The 22255-nt window shown below is 39.1% G+C and overlaps 1 protein-coding gene across 1 annotated transcript in view; it reads right to left on the minus strand.

The window, feature by feature from the left end:
- Positions 1 to 2289: 2289 nt before the first annotated feature.
- csf1a (colony stimulating factor 1a (macrophage)) overlaps positions 2290 to 22255 on the minus strand; it is a 45048-nt gene continuing 25082 nt past the window's right edge. Inside the window, exons 6-10 of the mRNA XM_078283488.1 lie at positions 15033 to 15938; positions 14381 to 14568; positions 12385 to 12431; positions 8028 to 8090; positions 2290 to 2825 (exon numbers count right to left, since the gene is read on the minus strand). Coding sequence (XP_078139614.1) covers positions 8036 to 8090; positions 12385 to 12431; positions 14381 to 14568; positions 15033 to 15938 — 1196 coding nt within the window. The 3' untranslated portion in view covers positions 2290 to 2825; positions 8028 to 8035. The remainder of the gene's footprint in view (positions 2826 to 8027; positions 8091 to 12384; positions 12432 to 14380; positions 14569 to 15032; positions 15939 to 22255) is intronic.

Consider the following 22255-nt stretch of genomic DNA (forward strand, 5'->3'; position numbering starts at 1 on the left):
ACGCTAGTTTTTTTGATGCAGCTCCTATTCATTTGAGCTAATGGGTAATTCCGTAGCGGTTAGGTTAAACTTTTGGAACACTCCTAATGGCGTGACAATGTGTATGCGAAAAAAAAATGTGTTGTTTTTTTTTGCTTCCAGAACCTGGAAATAGTCACGTCTCAACTCTACGAACTCAACATTATTCACCACTGACTAGGGAATGTGTTGTTTTTGGTGAAAAACAAATCTCTCTCAAATAGTTCCATAAGCTGTAGCAATTTTTGTGGCCACTTTATTGGGTACACCTCCCTATTCCCTCAAACAGCTCACTCCAGACAGTGAGTCATGTGTAAATAAAGTATAAAGCATGCAGACATGGTTGAGAGGTTCAGTTAGTGCTTGACTAAATGTTTGAATAGGTAAGACACTGATTTAAGCCACTTTGAGTGTGGTATGATGCTTGGTACCAGATGCACCAGTTCCAGCATCTCACAAACAGCCAACATTCAAGCTAACAGTAAATAGTAGCTCAGTTCAACAGTGATGTGCAGAGGGGCATCTCAGGACCACACCAGGTCCAACCTTGACATGGACAAGCTACAGCAGCAGGATCATGCCACCTTCCACTCCTGCCAGCTAGCAAGATGAAGCTGCAGTGGTCACATGATCACCAAAATGATTGAAGAGTGGAAAACGTTCCCTGGTCCAACAAATCCTGTTTTCTGTTGTGACATGCTGGTGGCAGGTTAACAGCATAAATCCATCCTGCCTGGTGTCAATCGTACAGGCTGCTGGTGGTGGTGTAATGGTGTGAAGAATGTTTTCTTGGGTCACATTAGGGCTCTTTGAACACCACAGCATACCTAAACATTGTTGCTGACCAGGTCCAGTCTAACCTTTGTCATATGGAAACCCAATAGTGACCTTTGGCGTGAGGTGGAACAGGATGTTTGCAGCATAAACGTACTCCCAAAAAATCTGCAGGATGCTATCGAGTTAGCGTGGACCAAGATCCATGTGAAATGCAAAAGGGTCTCTTATCCGGTACTAGGTAGGTTTCTCAATAAAGTATATACCGTATTTCCTCTAATAGTGGCCAGTAGTCAATTAAAAGTTGGGTCTCCGATAATGGCTGGGGCCGTGGTCGACACGAACAAATAAAGGTCGGCCCCAAATACAGGCCGGGGAAAAAAACAAAGGAAACAAGACTAGGTCAAAACCTAGCATATGGCTGGACCGTGTCCGTCTCCTCTCTCCGCTGCTGTCCTCACCACCGCGGCCACGGCCTGCATTGATCCTCCCGATCCAGCCCCGGACGCCCGGTGACGCATCGGCGTCGGGACCCCCGCCGAAATCTCGGCCGGATCACTGGGAACAAATTGGCGCCCAGCTATCGGCACTGGCCGGAACCGTGCCCCCGGGAAACTACGGGAAGCGTCGGCAGTAAGCCCTCGGCGCACCGAAACCTCCATGCTTGTCTGTATCTCTCTTTCCGCCGACAGAACAGAGGGCTGTAAGGTGGACTGAGCTCGCGCATATGCATCGAAATAAACGGCGATATGATATAATTGTATAGATTCTACTTTAGCTTCAGTTAGCTTCAGTTAGCTTCAGCTTACATGCAAACAACGGTGGATACCGGTAAACTCCTGGTGCCTGTTATACATGTAACTGTAGTTTGTAGTAACGTACAAGTGCCACAAGATGGCTCAGCCAGCGGAAGTCTCTGGAGCATGCCGTCGTCAATTACCGTAATTATCGTAATGCATTGCAATAATAAAAAAACGGCTACCTAACGTACCCCAACAGAAGCAGATCAGAAAACAAGGAGGCTTCGTACTAAAATATGAGCAAATATACTTATCAAACAGAGGGAATTAGAAATAAAGGCCTGTCTCTAATATAAGGCTGCTTCCAATAAAGGCCTGGTACCCTCTGCATTTGAGGTAAATAAAGGCCCGGGCCAATATTAGAGGAAATACGGTATAAATATAATTAAGATATAAACATATATTCCAGTAGTAGTAAGAGCAAGAATAAATAATAGAATTAGAAGGAGTGGCATGCAATTTTCAGAGAAATGAATCTAAGCCCCAGTGCATTGAACAAGCATTGTTAACAAATACAGTTGATTTTTTGCCCTTTAGGAAAGACTTGGAAACAAAAGGCAGTATAAATAATTGTTTCATTAGAGGAGATTTATGCGGAAAAAGTGACTATACATCTTCAAAATATTGTTGGACCTAGGTTTAAAGTTTTGTCATTATTAGTAATTCAACCATACTGTGTAGAGAACTGTGTGAGAACTGTTTTAATGGCCCCCTCATAATGTGTCTGTATCAGCTTTGATAAGGATGCTCAAAGATACACAGAGACTTTAAACTCTTCTCCAAGTCATTCATTTCAAACAGGGAAAACAACATTGACGATGTATGGTCATCAAAGACCCTCATAGAAAGCATCTCTTGTATTAGAGTGTCCCTAATTAAAACCACTTCTTAAAAGAAGTGGTTTTGAGGTCTTGAATGTAAAGACCTTTTTTAAAACAAACAGACAAATGAACAGACAAATGATATTGGTCCCCTGAGCATCAAAGAGGGATGCAGGGGAAACCATTTGGCTAAGAGCACAGGAAAAGTCCTCTCTTTTAACATCTTGACAATACATTAGCATTAATAATCTGTATTAACTTAACCTGTATAAAAATAGATACATTCATATATCTGTGTGTGTATGCATATGTATATACACAATATAAAATGACATCATGAGGACAAAAGGACAAATTTGTTTAAATGTTTCCATGGGTTCCAGATCACAGGTGATCCAAGGACAGTCCAATCCTAAAAAGAAAAGAAAGAGAGAAGGGGAAGTCAATGAAGTATATTTGACTGGTTGCATGTGTACTGTATGTCATCAGGTATATTAAAGAAGGTGCTCTTTCGACATGAGGTAAATCCCAGACCCAAGGCCGCTGTGCACGCACTCCGATATCCGACCACATACCCTGTACCCTGTGATATGATACAAATGGTCAGTCGTTGGCCACTGTGACAGTAGATGGTCTCTCTGACACACTGCACGTGTCCTGAAAGCATGTGGTCAGCGGGTGTTTGGCTTAAGTACAAACAGGTGTTTGGCTGAAGTACAAACAGGTATGATAAAAACATGAAGTACTGTTCTATATGCACCTGCAAAAGTTGGCAAATGAGTCAAGTAATGGGGTCTATAAAAGCTGATGTTCCAAGACCCTCGTTGCCCCGTTTTTGGAACTTTACCACCGAGGATGGACCTTATCTGGAATACTCCATTTTGGACTTCGCCTCATTTTGGACGTTATCACCGCGGACAGGACCTTATCTCATCTGTACTACTCCCTTTTCAACTTTCGGACAGTCTCTGGCGAGAAGAAGGATTTATTTCTTCAAACTACTGAAGACTCACGGAAATCTTTGACAAAACTTGGACTATTGGCCACTTAAACATTTTTAATCTTTCTTTTGGATTATCATGACCTAAACCCATTTTAATTTGCATTTTATTTTAATTTTTTTATTTTTTTTTATTTATACTGAACAAAAATATAACACTGTGACACTTTTGGTTTTGCTACCATTTTTCATGAGTTGAAATAAAAGATCTAAGACTTTTTCTATGCACACAAAAGGCTTATTTCTCTCAAATTTTGTTCACAAATTTGTTTAAATCTGTGTTAGTGAGCACTTCTCCTTTGCCAAGATAATCCATCCACCTGACAGGTGTGGCATATCAAGATGCTGATTAAACAGCATGATTATTGCACAGGTGTGCCTTGGGCTGGTCACAATAAAAGGCCACTCTAAAATGTGCAATGCCCAGTCTGAATGTGTGTGACTGTATGAATGTGAATCAGGGTGTTGCTGGTAAAGAGCAGGGAGCTCAGTCGACTTTTCCTAGATAAATACAGATTCAAATAAAATTGAAAAAGAATTGGTAAAAAGATCAAACATCACACAATATGAGAACTTCATTCTGGGTTCTTTGTTTGCATGGACTGACGGAATACAGCAACAGTAACAGATACAGTATTTATAGGTAGATGTTTTTAAGATTGTAAGACAATACATTTTATTCTAAAGCAAATTGCTGCATAAGTGGTTCTTATATGCTTTATGTCATATGCTGTAAACTATGAGTGTTAACGTTCCAGGCACTAACATCAAGCCAAGTAGCCTAAAGAAAAGATGAGGGCAGCTTGTCATTTAAGGAGCCAGAGAGCTGAGATCACATTTAAATAAACCTGATCATGTTTGTGTTTTAGAAACAAAGCAACAGCATTAGCATGTAATAACAGTATTTTAGGGTGATGATGACGATTGTGTATTATTTTGTTGTTTTATTTTGTGAAGTTAAAAGGACAGAAAATGTTAATGTGCAATCCTCCACTATATCAAATGTTTTCTTTGCTGTCAAAAAGAAAGAGGACATGATCTCCTCTCTCTTGCCTCATAAACAGGTTGTAATCTGTGCCACAAATGTGGATTACATTTTGTGTTCCCTGGGTTGGAAATTTAATTTAGTCTGCGGTTAGGTGTTGTGCTTATTGATGTAATCATAAGTGATTTTGGAGAGTCAGTTGGCTACTGCCCAAAACACAACTTGAACATATCAAGATAACAGGAAACAAAATGGTTTGTAAGCATTTGGTACAATTTATTTTTTTACAAGCAAATTATATAGCATATTACTCCTGAAGCATAATATAACTAGTAAATATCAGCAGGGGTTGCTGAATGCGAGTGAGTTAATCAAAGTAAACAACTCATGACTTTGGGCAGTACATTCAATATATTGAAATCAGCCGTTTGCAGCACCTGACCGCTGAAATGCCAAGGGTTTTATTATCAGAAACCTTTCAGGGAATGGGATTGTCAATGCTTCCTGTGTTATGCTTTTAAATAAACATTTGCCTTTAATTCCAAGAAATTGATTTAAGCTTGTGACTGATTTTAGAAATTGGGGTAGATTTTAAAAATTGACTCAAGTCTATTATGTAAAATGTAACCATCAAAATTACACTTTGGGCTATAGGGGCTTATGATAAATGATGTAGGCATATGCACAGGCCTGCTTGGCTTGTTTCATTTTTATATAATAATTATAATAATAATAATTATTAATGCTGTGAAAAATTCATGCTCTTTGCACATTGAATTTGGTCAGCTCGTCTTGTGATTTGCAGTAGTTTCAGCAAAATTTTTGTGCTTTCCTGCTTCTCTGTTTGGTTCAACATAATCAGAATGCAATCATCCTGTGTGAAAATAATTACGCCTTGGTTAATTGAACCCACAGCCTGTCTTGGCCAAGTCTTCTCAATAGAAATCTGACAAACTTTGGCTCTTATTATCAGAGTGAAGTTGTCAGCAGACAGGTTCTTCTTGTACCAGGTGACAGGTCCCTTATAAATCTGAATGGGATTTTAGTGTGGAGGGCAGATTCAGCCTCAGAATTATGGAGCACAGTGTGGAACACCTGTGTATTTTATTTCAGTTCCTGAAGTTTCAAATAAAAAAAACATGTGTTTAAGTGTGGAGTATTTGGAGGATAAGTCGCCCGAAACCATATTAGCTTGTTTACATTAAATCCTAATATTATTCCTGTTACTACATAAGCTTATTATTACCTAATATTGTGATTCTCTTAAAAACAATTTAAGGTTTTCCACCTCCTCTTGAGAGCGCATATCACTCATCCAAGTTTGAATCAGGAACATCTGGAAACACGCCTGTGTTTTATGGAAATGCCTCAACACCAACCAACTGTTCAAGAGGCATTTATACCAAAGTCTGTGGTCTGAATTCCAACGTGCGCAATTTTGGGATCAAATTCCCACAGTGCGGATTTAACTATACTTTTAATTGTAGCCAATGAGACCAATCACAACATAATTTCAGTAAAAAAAAAATGTTAACACATTGTTCAGCAACATGTATGTCAAGCGATGGAACTCTTGTAAGATGGAACTATTTGAAGTACTTATTTTAGTACATAAAGTTTATACAAGAGTGAACAAGTACTTACATCATATTATTTTGTATTTACAATGCTTTTCCACTGATTAATATACGGGAGAAGGGGCAGTTTTAAGTGTTATTTAATGACCAATGACTTCATCATTGGTCAAATTGGCTAAAACACCTGTTAAACAGTGAAGGCAAAGATGAAGAAACTGTCTGCCTCTTCACCACTACAACCACACCAAAATATTTAAAATTCATCAGCATATTGTAGTGCCAAACAGTGTCATACTGATCCCTTCTGTTTACATTCCCTGCTCTGTACTGCTATCCTCTGCACACAGAGTGAATTATTGTCACTTTGCTACCCTTTTTAAAAAAAATTGAAGCATCATTTTGAAAATACCAGATCTCAACTGCAAAATGCGTCTACCCAACTTTCACCAAACCAAGCCAGTAGTTTCTGAGCTGCAGCTTATGATTAAAGCACTACTCTGACTTGTTAGGCCCATTGGTCACCTTACGTAATATGTGAAAGCAGACTGGTATCAAAATCATCTCTGTGTCTCAGATAGGTCTGTCCGGTGCGTACTAGTGCTGTAGCATACCGTATGTTAAGTAATCGCTGGCGACTAGCATTATCCTCAAAATGAGAAAATGAAAACTTGTAGCAGCTCTATGGTTGGATGGTTAGTTAATTTTAATGATGCATCTAAACATGCCAGGCTTGTTTAGTACATTGGTAAAATAGACCTAAAATTCCTGCGAGACATTGAGAGTAATTTATTTTGTTTACACAGGAGGTGAGCAAAGGTAGCCAGACAGAGTATAAACTACTCATCAAGATTGGATGCAGTGGGACCGAGTTTGTAGCGTTCAGACTTTTACTTTCCATTCATTTGAATGAGGCCACGAAAATAGCCTGAAAACTGACATTTTGTTTGTGAACAGATTCAACAACAGATCCCGCTACTGTGGTTCTCAATGGACCTTTGGTCCAGTGTTTTAGAACATAATTTCGCCAAATAGCATTTTTATTGATAGAAGAGAACATAGCGGAGGGATACCATTTAGGAGAGATAGTTCCTGTTTGGGAGACCGGATCTACTTTTATTTTTAAATACTAATTTTAGTGTAAACAAAGAATCGAAATGCAAAATGAGGATGGACCAGTTACTGCTTTATTGTCTTAAAAGCGGGATCTGTTTTTTCGTGGCCTCATTCAAATGCTACAAACTCATCCAGCAGCATCCGATCTTAGTGGGTAGTTTATATTCATTATCAATCATTATATTTTAATGGACTTCGTTAAGATTTTAGTTATGAATGTACATGCCATAGAATAAAGAACAATACCAACTTTTGATTATTAAATTAGTTATTACATATTACATATTATTATTTTACATATTTATTTGTATTTATGTCATATATTTAATATTAATGGTCTACTTAGCGTGTTGGAATGTCGATTGTATATGTTTATATATTTATGTAACCCCACAATTGTTTATATTTTATTTCATGGCTTTAATCATTGATTGTTATTTTTGTTATTATGATTGTACCTGTTGCTTTTTTAATATTCTATTTTGTGAATATATTCTTTTTTTTTTTTTTTTTTTCATTATACATCCTATCCTATTACCTTTGCTTCGGCAATGACCCAATTTCCGAATGGAGATCTAGTTTCATCTTATCTAGCAGGTCTCTTTTCTCACTTATTAGAAATTATTCTGAAAAGTCCTTTAAAGCTGCAATATGCTACATTTTTAAATTAAAGTGGTGGGCTGGGTTGTGGCAACCAAGGTGAGGCTAGCGGCCACAGAGCAGGGAGGTCACAACAACAACAGCAATGGTGGAAAGCAGTAAGAAAAGAAAGAACAGCAAAGCTTAAGTTTCAAAAACAAAGTGAGTGACAAGTGAAGGGGCGGGAACTTGACCAACTGAGGGGGAGGAGGGCGGGACTAACAATACACTTATCTACCTCAGGGCAGAAAGTTAAATATTTATGGTTGTCAAAAAAACAGAACAAAGGGGGCATCTTACCAGTTCTCTCATTCCCTGGTTTCATAGGATTTGAGCTCCATGTCTTTGGGATCCGGGTCCACTCTGTAAAAGGTGACATACACCTTGCATTACCATACAGCTATTCCACACTGACATTTTTAGGGGTCTGGACTGTCCTGCACAAAAGTTATCACACAGTTTTTTGATATTCCATACTGTTTTGATATAATCCAAAGTTGTGGACGGGATCTATTTTACAAAAATTGCCATTACTCAGGAATGCATTGTGCTCTCTCAGCCAAATTTGGGACATTTGTGCAGGTATTAACTCTGAGCCAATATGCAGAATGTTGTGTCATTTTGTCTATAGGGGGCGCTATAGCAACATTTAAAATTTTAAATGATCTTAACTCGGTCACTGTAAATCATAGAAACAAAATTCCTTTATTGCTGGATTCCTTGGGTCAAGCCACATCTATCCATATAGAGCAGTATTGAGCAGTTTTTTGATATTCCATACCGTTTTGCTTACGATTGGCTTTCAAAATTTGTATGCGGGGCCTAATATACAAAAAAGGCCATAACTCATGACCTTGACCAACCTTAACCAAATTTGGAACACGTGTGCATCGATCGATTCTGAGGTAACATGCAAAATTTGGACGTATATCACCCTTAGGTGGCGCTATAGCAACATCATAACTTTAAATGGCCATAACACACTGGCTTAGTCCCATTCAGTTGACTTTCAACATAGGTGTGACTGTCTCAAAACTCCCTTTGTTTTGTTTCCCCACTTTGCAACACCACACCAGTGGCCTAGTGGTTAAGGTACAGGTCTGCAATGTATGAGATTGTGAGTTCAAATACTGTGGTCAGCACCGTCTCCTCACAGTGACAAGGTTATGGGTTGGAATCTCTGCCCCAGCCTTTTCTGTGTAGAATTTGCATTTTCTCCCCATGTTTGCAGTAGACAAATGAGTTAGCCATAAATTATATTGCAGAGTAGCATTTTGATGAAATTAGTTCAATTTAATTGTAAAGTTTCTCCACGGCCTCCTTTGTTCAAGCAGATTCCATGATTACAGTGGCAAAAGATATTCTTGGACATTAAGACCATCAAAGATCTGTACAGTTATATATTTACTTTAAAGCCAAGCAGTCATAAAGTCATACTGTGGGAAAGGGTCATGAGTTCAAATCCCAGGTGGTGCAGCGAAATTACTGATGTTATTCACTTCCATTGTACCTTAGGTTCTTCAATGACTATGTGAACACTAATGAGCGTGAGAAGGTGCTTATATTCCCATAAAATAAACGTCACTGTGTCGAAGTTAGCCTCATTCCCAAGGATAGGAGACCTGCCAAGTCTGGAGTCACTTGGTCACATGAGGGCACTATTCCCTGCAAGCTCATAATAATATCATAAATAGTATGGTCAACTAATCATAATGGCGTAGGTTTCTCATCTTTGGACAAATATGCATACTGTGCTTGGACCCCATTCATTGCCGCATGCAACTGTATTTATTATTTAAAATTTTGATTGCTGCTGTCCCATCAAGCCAGAATTTCCCTTGGCCTTATGGGAGCCCAGGCAAAATAAACTGGAGTAGGCTACAACAAAAAACAGCTTTTCTTCAAAGGAAAGCCATAAGCCAATGTTCTTCAATTCTGGTCCTTCATGGTGGTTAATGAGCCACACCTGGCATAAGCTATAAGCATATGAAGACCCTATAAAATATTACAAAATTTCAAGGCTACAAAAGATTAATTAACTTATAAATACATTGCTCCTGAGCTGATCACTCACTGACAGATATGAGAGGAAAGCTTGCCACATGTCTTAGCTTTCCCAGTAATCTTATATGTTCTTATCTTATTTTATAATCTTCCATTTAAATGTGTGTATTTTAATTATCCATGTTACTTAAAACAGTTACTAGAAATCTATAATTGCACAATGTAACGTGTTACATAGTAACGTGTTACAGTAATCAGATTACATTTTTGTGGTAACAACTAACTTTTTTGTGGTAACAACTAGTTTATGTAATCAGTAATTAGTTTTCTTTCAAATGGTTAAATGTTTAGTTAGTGCAAAAAAAACTACAGCGCTACATGATGTTATTCAGAGCAGACTATACAGCAGGCTTGTAGGTTATGAATGAACACAACAATAAACTGCAGAACTTGGAAATAATCACATTACTTTGAACTGATCAAAGAAAAGGGTAAGAACATTATTGTTAACTGTAAGTTAAGCTTTCACTGTCATACCTAAGATTTGAATAGAAGGCGCTTGTGAGCGCTGTCTGGTGTTTATTTTGAGACCAGACAGGATCAGTTAAGGCTTCCTCTGTGATCTGACTAATTTACAGTGGAACCAGGTAAATGAAAGCTACCTTGATGTTTTCTTTAGACAACAGTAGATTGTTACTTAAGGCTGTGTCCCAAACGTGATGATTAGTGATGATTTCTGTACAATAACAGTGATGACATCAGCAGAGGATGTATTTTAAAGGCATGTTTTTAAGTGGGTAACGTTAAAGTACTCTAATGAGTTACTTTTAATAAGTAGTAAAGTACTTAGTAAAGTGACTAGTTATTATTTAAGGCAAGCAACAAAGTAAAGTAACTAGTTTCAAAAGTAACTTTCCCCAACACTGCCCATTAAGACATTCTGATCAACGTTTCTTTGCTGTTCCCTTAGTTTCTAAAGAAACCGGACAAAAGCATTCTCATTTAAGGCACCATCAGATTGGAATAATTTACCTTCTCATTTATGATCTATTACCTCTTTTGGTCTGTTTAAAACTACTTTACTTTCGTATCTGAAAATGACTTGCTCATGGTTTTAATGTTTTGCATATCTTTATACCATGGTCCTGTACTTGCTCAATGTTGTTTCCTTTGTTTGATGTTTTTTTTGTTTTGTTTTTTTGTATTTTGTTTTTCATATATGGCTTTTTTTTTTTTTTTTTTTACTGTTTATGCTTCTCTTATGTTCTTATGTTTTTTTTTTGGATGCTGAACTCCCAGAATTGTTGACCAGACATTGATGTGCAACTGTTGTGTATTGTAGGAACCCCTCGAAAACGAGATGCGACACCTCAAGGGGCTTATCCTACTAAATAAACTAAATCTAATTTACTCCATATGTAACATGCTAGTAATTTCAGTCAGCCAGGCCTTGAACTGAGGTGCTGTATCTTTACTCCAGACACCTGGAATCATTTTCTTAGCTATTGCCATGCCATACTGAATTACAACAATCATTTCTAACTTGTTTGTACACTTTTGAACACCAGCGCAAAATCGCAGTCTCTGGGTCTGGAGTGAGATCAATGCCGTATACCTCAGAATAACACTGAAACATCTCCAACCAAAACCTATGGAGCTTTGGGGAAAACCAGAAGAAGTGACCCAGGGACCCGTTGACAGATCTACACTTGACACGTAAAAACAAATACATAAAATAAAGTAAACTGTGTCTCAGAGTAGTGCAGTCAATGTATCACTTTGTAATGGATTAATTGATATCTTTAGTTTATAGAACATGATTGGATACCCTGGAGAGACTCTGTCCAAAGTGATGGGTGGGAGGGATGAAGTACCCACAGATCTACAGATCTACAAACCTAGACACAAGATTTTTAGTATCCCACTCAGATGGCTAGAAGTAAAGCTCCCTGGGGGATTTGTATATTTCAATGTTTTCAATGTTGGTCCTGCCATAGTTTCTGATCTGTAAATACCGGGTAAAATGGGAGGGTGGTAGTCATGAATGAACCAGTTAAAAGAATATCCCTGCTCCCTCTTTGACTGAGCAATAATAGCTTACTTCTAGTATAGGGGCAAGAAATTAAGATCTCAATAGTTTTTTACGGAGATTAAATGGTGTTTTTTTTTTTTTTAACTTGATCGAGATCTATGTCGTGGCCATCCTCCATGGTGCTGAAAAGGCGCACAGCGTTATATATTGCTGATTAATAGCTGCAACAGCTACTTCTTAGTCCCAAACAAAATGATCTTGTTCCTACACCTTACTAGGTCATTCCCACAACATAAGGATCTCTTTCCCATGAGTTAATAAGCTGTGGCCACGACATAGATCTTGTTCCCGTGAGTTCAAATAAAAAATAAAAAACACCATTTCACTTCCAGGGCTCCGTAGTTTGCACAAATGGAGATAAACAAAAGTGAAAGCAGTAACCCATTTAATACCCATTTAATCTTAACCAGTTTTCTCATAATCAGAGTATGAACTTTTGATGTAGGGCCTGGGTCATTCTAACCCAGTTATGATGCTTACATGCGTCAAACTAAATCCAGGTTACTTGACTAACTGGATTAAGAGGGGAATTCTCTGCGCATATTATTGAATAAAATTTACCTTTGGCTCTCAATTACGCTGGAACGATGGACTAGGCTTCCAAGTCTCTGAAATGAAAGAGCAAAAATTTTGATTGCATTTCCAAATAAACATTGGAGGGATTACATTAAATTTTTTTTTTTGATTGATGTATTATACTATGAATTTTGAATCAACAGTGCACTACATTTAGGTTGATCAAACAAATAGTTCGGTTAGTTGCCTGTTTTTCAATATTTAAATAAAAGCAACCAACAAAAAAGCCACAAATACTCTTTTTCAAGATTTAAACGAAAGCAAGCATTCTTCTTCCAAGGACCACAAGAATAAGTTTGGACGCATACAAGGTAGTTTACCTCGTAATTTTGCCGTTATCACAGATCCACGCTCACAAATAAGTTTTCAAAAATTGTTCTTATTTATGTTTTATGGTCCGGCACTGAACCTTTTTCATTTGAAGTCCTTTATTTGAACTCAAAGGCAAAAAATCCTTATAAGCGTTCCTCTAGAGGGATAAGCCAAAGAACTGCAAAAGACTTGCACTTTTAATTTAGAGTGCAAGAACCTTGATAGGTTCAATGTGGCACTCTTTTTGATGTAGGGCATCGTTTCACCAAAGTTCTTTATGTACAAGAAAAAACAAAGTATAATTTCAGTTTTATAGTTATTCAGCTCCAAGTTTGATCTCAGGAACTTCTGAGAATTACTACACATGGACACTTGCTTGCTGAATCACACAGGATGCCTTGCAGCAGCAAGTGTCAGTAGTGGTAGTGGCGGACTTTGTCAACATGGTGTGTCCATGGTTTGATAAACTTGTCAGCAAATTAGCAGCTAATTTCCCTGCAGTAGTAGTCTCCGAGATCGTAAATCATGCTAATTTTATGTCCCTTAAAATGAAACAGAATATGACCGGAACTCACAGTGGGGCTCATTCATAAAACTCAGAATAGCGGCGCGCAATATCTGCAACCCAGTAATTGCTCCTACATAATTCATAAATTTACCACAGCTGTGAATATCGTGACACAGCCACATTAATGCTGTTATCCTCAGCTGTAGCCCGGGTGACAGCCAATCAAAACCAACATGTTAATTAAGCTTTACATATGTAACACCTGTCCGCCTGTGTGTCAGTGCAATGGGCAGCAGAGACGTGTCACCCTCCTCCTCATGCCCTCCTACTGCTGTAATTGCAATGTTGACCATGATAAACCGAATTTTTGTGATGTCACTAACTGAAATTATAAATTGACCATATGAGGTGGTGATCGTGACTTGATGAAGACCTATCAAAATGCTGTAAGATAAATAAATATATGGAAGCATTGGCAGCAGTGAGCTGCGTTCTCTTTCTCTTTCTCAGCTCTGCTACACTCCAGCACCTGCTAAAAAGTTTATGGGATGTGCGTATGATCATCTGCTCTTTTGTGTCATGGCAAACTGAAAAAGAAGCTATCGGAAACTGGCTTTTATAACCCCAATCAGAGCAGTAATTAATAATTGCAAAGCCAGGGTGTGAGTCACATTTATGAAACATTTTCATGTTTCCAATGATAATTAATGCCCAGGAACTTAATCTATTGATTTTTTAAATTTTTATTTATTTTCATTAATTTCTACAATATACCGTCTGACTAGATCAGGTGGTATTTTTTGCAGCGCAGTGTACTTTTATGAATCCTTTCACAATATGTAAATGATCAAAAGGGGTGGAAGTACGGGGAAAACGGTAATGCTAATAACGCCATGGTATTTCACGTTTATGAATGAGAAAACATCCTACTGTGATGGTATCTGTCCCTAACGTCACGCTAAACCTGCCGGTAAGTTTAATGAATGAGCCCCATTGTCACATCTCACCCAATTTGATCAATTCTTCTGTCAATATTTCAGAAAGTAAAAGGTTTCTTCAGAGCCTCTTATTGTCTAGAACCCAGATGAATCCTACAGTTCTCCAAACAAACTAGCACGTAATTTGTGAACTTATTTCTTTCACAAAATGTCTGTTGCATACCCTTTTGCTTGTGAAACAGCACCAGACAAAAATGAACAGCATTCCACCAGATACTGCAGCCATGATGAACACAGCCTGTCTGGAGAGCTGCCAGCTACTGTTTCCATCCAGCAGTTCTTCGTTTAGACCCTCATGTAAAGAAGCCCTGTTGATATCATCACCTTCTCTGTTGGACAGCTTGTCTAAAACTGAGAATAGAGAGGGACATTAGAGGAAATGTCTGTGCTGTAGAAATCCAACATCCTGCCTTTCCCTGTGCCAGAGTTATTGGCACTGTGTTATAGCACAAGTTTAAATCAAAGGTAAAAGCAAGACAATTTTGTTCAAATTCTCTTTGCAACGCCTTCCCCTTCACAGCCTTTTGCATTTTGCTGGGTTGTGATAACAGTTTTTTCTTAATTTATCTGATCTGGTCTTAATTGACAGAGAATAAAATTCTTTCAAATTGCAAAATGCTTGTATTTCAATTCTGGTTAGTCATAAATAATTTGAATGTATTCATAGCATTCATTATTGCTCTAGAGTGATTATACTTCCAATGACTTTTCAGCGCAACATCCAATATGTTTTCTCATATCCCTAACCCTAAAATAAAACAGCTCAACAAAAGACAGTGTGACAACACAGGAACAGTTCAGCCAAAATATATTACCTGTTCTAATCATGTCCTTGTACACTGTAGTAATTTTGTTGGATTCAGGCTTCGCCATTGGGGTTTGGAGATCCCTTGCTTGAGCCTGTAGATCCCTGAAGATAATTTTCAGTTTGTACGAATGCCTGTCGCTCATCTGAAATGCCTTGACATCCACTGTTGGTATCCTCTCAGTCTTATGATCCCCACTATCCATAATGCTCTCTGAAACTCTGTATCTTGCTTTGGTGGCCTTGGCTTCAGGGCCAGGGCTTGCAACCTCATCTTGACGAACAGAATTTGAGTTGTGCTGTATTCCAAAGTTCTTGGTATCCAATGATCTCTTGGCCAACACATGTGCTTTGCTCTGGTCACTGCTGGGAGTAAGGTCCATATCATACAGATGAGGAGCTGATGCGGCAGCATCCAGCCCAGACACAGCAATCTGCTCTTTTGGTGAGCCTTCAATCCCATTCCCCAGTGGACTGTATGTGAAATTCTCCCTAATATCCTCTGTCTTATCCACAAAGACAGAGGACCCCAGGGTTAAAGAACCTGGTCGAGCTAAGTGTGCAGTGTCATATGTGGTTTCAGGAATGTCCGACTCTGCTTTGAGGAGCATTGGACCATGCTCTATTCTAGTGGGTGGAGGGGACTGCCATGACAACTCCCTCTCCTTTAGAGGATGTCTGTCAGGGACAGCAGCTGTCATTGAGAGAATAGCAGAGAACCTTTCTGTCTCAAGAGCCCCCATCATGGCATTGTAGCGCAATGTGCCAGGAGGAGGGTGGGGGAAGCTGAGAGACATGGCAGGACTGGGCTGATTAGGACCTGGCTGCTTGGGTTGACTCCATAAGCTGAAGGGAGGGTAAGAGGCAGTGGTGGTTTGAGTGAAAGTAGGGCAAGAGCATTGGCATCCAGGACCACCTAGAGGGAGAGGAACATAGCAAGGAAGAGTAATCAGACAAAAACAACAACAAGGTAAACTAGAATTAAACAATTTGGAACACAAATAGTTTACAAGCAATTGATTACTGAAAATTAGGCATTGCTGTGAAGGATTGCAAGTTCAAGGTTTTTACTATGTTGATGTTGGCACCAGCCAAAAACATTAGAGCTTGTTTAGACCAGAAGCAGAATGAAAGTAGTGTAGTGGGATTTACACACGCCAATCACAGCTGGACTGGTAAAAGTATTTTGACGCAATCCAGCAGTTCTCTGTGAGTAAAATGCACTAGATGGAGGCGAAATGTCTCTGAAAATATGCTGACATACAGACATAGCAACAACATCCTAAGCCTTATCTATTTAAGGGTTCAACCTTTTGTTTTTTGCCGGTTTATTATTAGGGGAACCCTATTGTAATTGTTAGGATTATTCTTATTATTAGGTAGCCAGCCAAAGGGCAGCCTCTTGCTATCCTATGCATCAGTAGGTGGCTGGGATTGAGTCCTGGGCGGTGCAATCACTTTATGCTGGCTGGTTTATGTGAAGTTCCTCAAAAGGTTAAAAGGCCTTATTTTTTGCCTTACAGATTTCAATTTCTCCTCCTTTTTCCCCTTTTTCACACGGCGCAGCCGAGGGCATCACACAACAAATTCAGGTCAGGCAGTCAGGCAGTCAGTCAGTCACTCAGTCAGTCACTCAGTCAGTCAGTCAGGTAACGCTTAGTGAGATGTCGCTTCGTGAGATGGACTCTAGAGGGCGTCTGACTAAGAGATGACCCCGAGTCTCTTGACAGAGGAATGGGCCGGAACGCACCGATACGTCATTCCGGGAGTGAATTTGATGATGTAACGCGCGTTCCGGTTCTGAAAAAATAAATACAGAGCAGTACCGGTGGTTGTACCTGTTTAAGGAGCTTAAACTACTTACTCGGTTCATTTTATGACCAAAGTTTTCCAGCTGGGTGGTGTTTGGACCTTCGGGCCAATCACAGCGCTTAAAAATGGAAAACTCCACTCAACCGGGATGCCGGACGGCATTAAACAAACGCACAATCAAATGACAGGCATAGACAGTTTAATCTGAGCCGCGGAGCTGACAGGTTGTGTTGTGAAAATGTCGAAAAAGAAGAAACTACACATTCTTTACTATTTTCAACCCAATGTGAGTACAATGTGTTCAAGTGAATTCAACTTGTTTCTATGAAATAGCACCGTTATGAGCGAAGCTAGGCTGCTGTATTTCTGCCTCTCCACCATGTTGATGTTCCAAAACAGCCCAGTGGACAGAAATCTATCCGTCAATAATTCTGTCTGTTTTCTGAAGGATCAGTGTGGCCGCCATAGAGATAAAACAGTAGAGGGGACATTACGTCATTAAGCGTGGGATAATCGTCCGCTATCTTACCTGGGTCCAGTTTACCTGTAACTACTACAGCTACCTATGGGAAGCAACCACTGTTGTCCTGATTTGTACCTAATTGCTGCACTAAAAGGACCAAAGACACCGGACACGTTCTATAGTGTTTTCTATAGTATTTGTATAGTACTCAGTAGCAGCACCACTGCTGAAAATGCGCCGATTTAAATATATTTCTCTCAAGACGTGCCTTAATGATGGAAGTGACAAATAGTGGCGTGTGGTTGCGGACAGAGAGGACATTCATTTCCATATCTGTATAGGCTACTGTGGATTTTAATCTGATTCAAGTGTAGAAATGTTTGTTTTTACTGTAGTACTTGTTGTATTTTTTTTTTTTATTGTAATCTTAATTGTAGGCTAAGATGCCATGCCAATAAAGTTAAAAAAAAAAAAAAAAAGTGAGTCCAATGTCCATTATTACCTGCTTAAATTGGCTTTAAGCTGTCACACTAACCACTTAATGGCATTACATTTGCCTTTTATTGTATATTTTATCTGGGTGTATTGTTAGGTGTGTTTCAGTGATGGTGATATTTAATTGCTGCCAACATCTGTCTATTGCTACAACAACAGATCATTTGGGGGTTTTACATTAATAATAAGCAGATTTTCATATATACTCTTAATACGACCACTCAGATTACCAAAGAAATCTTCTTGAAAAAAGGTTTCATAGTTTCTGTAAAGTAAATGCACCATTAAAATACTTACTACTACTAGTACTAGTAATACTACCAGAAGATAATCTTTATGATTGAAAACATAATTACTTCACATAGTTTAGCTATTTTGATCTACAAACTACTAAAATGTTTCATGTTTGGTACCATTTTAGACAGTCACAGTTGTCTTGCACACAGTGAGCTAAATAAAAAGTAGTAGTGATGTTTCAATAAAAAAATCTTAGCATTATAATGGCAGCATAAGGCACTATCACCATTGACTCCAAATACAGTCAGCTGAGAAGTTGACCCAGGTAAGATGGCTGCCATATGGTCCCATTCCAGAATAGGAATTCTCTATGACATGTCCCCTCTACTGTTATTTCTCTATGGTGGCTGCAGCTAGTGGAATTCGACACATGCGCCATGGGCCTGTACAGGATCTGTACTTGTTTTCCTTATGACTAAACAGCCAAGCTGTTACTGCCTGCCATATTGGTGCTAGCAGCTATAATTAGGTGGCTAGGCCCACAGCCTATTGTTTTTGTAGGTGTTCTTTATTGCTTTGTTTCTTTCTTTCCTCCTCCTGTCAAAAACTGTCCAAAGTTTAAAACAAAAATTCATTAAAAATCTGCCATATGTACTACAAGTGTGCATTTCATTGAGGATGTAGGCCCATATAAGAGGAATCTTTTGTACACTGCAACCTAGTGGATATTATGAAGTTAACCAGTCTGTTTTTTCATAAACTGTAAAACTAATTAAGTCAAGCTACTGTTTTCAATGTAAAACCAGCATCCAAATAATCTGCAGACCCTAAACTTTAAAAGACATATATCGTTTAAAAAAAATCAGAAACTGAGCCCACAGTGACTATTAAATTTCTCTGATCTCCTCTCCCACATTGCTCCGAAATATGACAATATTCTCATTCTCGGAGATTTCAACATCCACATTTGCTGTCCCTCTGAAGCCATGACCCGTGATTTTATAAATTTACTTGAATCCTTTGGTCTCCAACAATCTGTGAATGGCCCAACCCATGTTAAAGGCCATACCCTAGATTTAGTTCTCTCCTCGGGTCTCTCTATCTCCAACCCTGTGATAGAAGTTTTTCACCTATCTGATCACAGGGCAATCATTTTTGACCTTGATTTGCCACACGCTTCTCCTGTCCGCCCTGCTCTTCTCCGCTCCCGCATTCTAAACTCTTCCACTGCCACTAGGTTTGCAGAAGCCTATAGAGAGGCTTCCATCACTACCAGTATCGAGGCTGCACCATCTCATGTGAGCACAGAGGAACTTGTCTCACTATTCAACAATACTGTTTCGGCCACCCTTGATTCTGTTGCACCGGTCAAAACTAAAAAACGTAAGCCTTTGGCCTCACCATGGCTTAATAACAGTAATATTAAAGAAATAAGGAGAGCATGCAGAAGGGCAGAGCGGAGGTGGAAGCAAGATAAATTGCAGATCTCATTTCAAATTCTAAAGGATCTGGATCTTGGATAAATACCAGCTGGCTGTCAAAAATGCCAGGGCTCAGTACTTTTCCAATCTAATTGACAAAAACTGCCATAATCCCAGGGTACTTTTTAGTGTGTTAAATTCTGTCACCTCCTCCACTCCCACCCCCTGCTTAGAAGTGTCTGTCTCTAAATGTGAGGGTTTCCTAAACTTCTTTAGAGACAAAGTACTTGATATCAGAGCTAGTATTAGTCCACCTGTAAATAGCCTATCCATCTCCTCTGAGAACACTGCAGTTCTAAATTCACTTACTTCCATCACTCTACCAGAACTTCATCATATTATCTCCTCTATGAAGACCTCCACCTGTTCTCTCGACATTATTCCAACGAAACTCTTCAAAGAAGTTGTTGGCACCATTGGCCCCAGCATTCTTTCAATTGTTAATAGCTCTCTGGAAACCAGCCATGTTCCCCAATCTATTTCAAACATGCAGTGGTCCAGCCACTTTTAAAAAAACGGAATCTAGATCCTTCAGTCCTCAATAATTACAGACCAATCTCCAAACTCCCCTTTCTTTCTAAAATCCTTGAAAAAGTAGTTTTTAACCAACTGTTGTCCCACCTGGCTCAAAACTGCATTTTTGAAAAATTCCAATCTGGTTTCAGAGCTCTTCACAGTACTGAATCTGCATTACTAAGAATAACTAATGACCTCATTCTAGCTGCTGACTCAGGTAACTGCTCTGTCCTCTTGCTCCTAGATCTAACTGCAGCCTTTGATACAGTAGATCATTCCATTCTCATTCATAGGTTAAACCATTGGGTGGGGGTCTCCGGTTCTGCCTTAAATTGGTTTTCTTCATATTTATCTAACAGATCTTTCAGTGTCTCTATTAGCGACTCATCTTCTTCCTCTGCCCCCATGTCCTGTGGTGTCCCCCAAGGTTCCATACTTGGTCCAATCCTCTTCTCCATCTATTTGCTTCCGCTAGGCCACATTATTCAAAAACACAACATTTCTTTTCACTGTTATGCGGATGATACACAGATCTACCTCCCCCTAGAGCCTAATAACTACACCAAACTAACTGACCTCAATAACTGTCTTCAAGACATCAAGTCCTGGATGGCTGCAAACTTTCTTCAGCTCAATGAGAATAAAACTGAAGTTATCTTATTTGGACCACAGCATTTGACCAACATTATTTCTCCTCATCTTGGCCCATTGGCCCCCTCTGTTAAACCACATGCAAAAAATCTTGGAGTCGTATTCGATTCAGGATTGAAGTTTGACAAACAAATCAATCAGGTGGTAAAATTAAGCTTCATGCAGCTCCACATCATCTCCAAACTCAGATCAATTCTCTGTACTTCTGACCTGGAGAAAGTCATCCATGCCTTCGTATCATACCGCCTTGATTATTGCAACTCGTTATATTTTGGTATCACTCAGTCTTGTTTATCCCGTCTCCAACTAGTTCAAAATGCAGCAGCAAGAGTTTTGACAAGGTCAAAAAAGAGGGAGCACATTACTCCCATTCTTGCCTCCCTACACTGGCTGCCTGTTCGCTACAGAATTGATTTTAAAATCCTGATGTTTGTTTACAAGGTGTTAAATGGTCTCGCCCCCTCTTACATTACAGAACTCCTGTCCCCATATCACACTGTCAGAGTACTGAGATCGTCTGACCAAAGACTTCTGTCTGTCCCGAGATCCAGGACTAAGTGTTATGGGGACAGGGCCTTCTCTATCGCTGCCCCAAAACTATGGAATTCTCTTCCTCCCACCATCCGATTCTCCCCCACTATTGAGATCTTCAAGAGTCATCTTAAAACATACTTCTACTCACTAGCTTTTAACTGTGCCTAACTTAACTTAACCAGCTCAGGTATTTCTCCTGGAGTCTCTGTAGGTCTGTGTTGTCACTTGGGCTCTGTGTGACCATGTGCCTTCACTATTTATTATTATCATCATTATTTATCATTCACTCTGATCTTTTCTCCTCTTCTATTGTGTTTGTCTCCTTCTTTTGTTTTGTTTTCCTCTGTGTGTGTTGTAAAGCACTTTGGATCAACTGTGTTGTGTGTAAAGTGCTATATAAATAAAGTTGAATTGAATTGAAAATAAATAGTACTTTACACAGATATTTAACTGTTGCTCCAATACTTGACCAATCTCAATGCATATAAATTACAACATTTTTATCACCACCTGGGTGACATGAAAAATTCTTAAAAAATCCTAGATAAGTCATTTTTCAGAATACATCTGTCTATAGGTGTGGAAACTTTTGCTTCATTGCAACATGTAGTCAGTTATGAAGCTGTCAGGAGACCTAGAGTTTAGTGAGGAGGTACAGTCACAGCTTGCGTAGGCCCTTGCTTGGGCATTTATCACTCCATTTATCACTCCAATACACATATGTACGTAGGGTGTCCTCCGCTGCACCCACCCCAGCCCTCACAAACAGCAACCTTCACAAAACCAACCATTCATCAACCCCTTATATAGCCCACAAGGTGAGAACAATCAGATGGGACAAATCACCAACGGGGAGCTCCACCATACACACAACTTGATTTTTCTCAAAACACATAATCCCCAATAACAAATTAGCAAATGCAACTACAATAATAACAACCGCAATAACAACCGCAGATGACTCCTCCTTCTGCGTTGCATAAGCACCAAAACATACTCCACATATATAGACACATGCACCAGTCAATTCCAATATATTCCAAC

This window comes from Centroberyx gerrardi, chromosome 5 (assembly GCF_048128805.1).
Source record: "Centroberyx gerrardi isolate f3 chromosome 5, fCenGer3.hap1.cur.20231027, whole genome shotgun sequence".
Classification (NCBI taxonomy): domain Eukaryota; kingdom Metazoa; phylum Chordata; class Actinopteri; order Beryciformes; family Berycidae; genus Centroberyx; species Centroberyx gerrardi.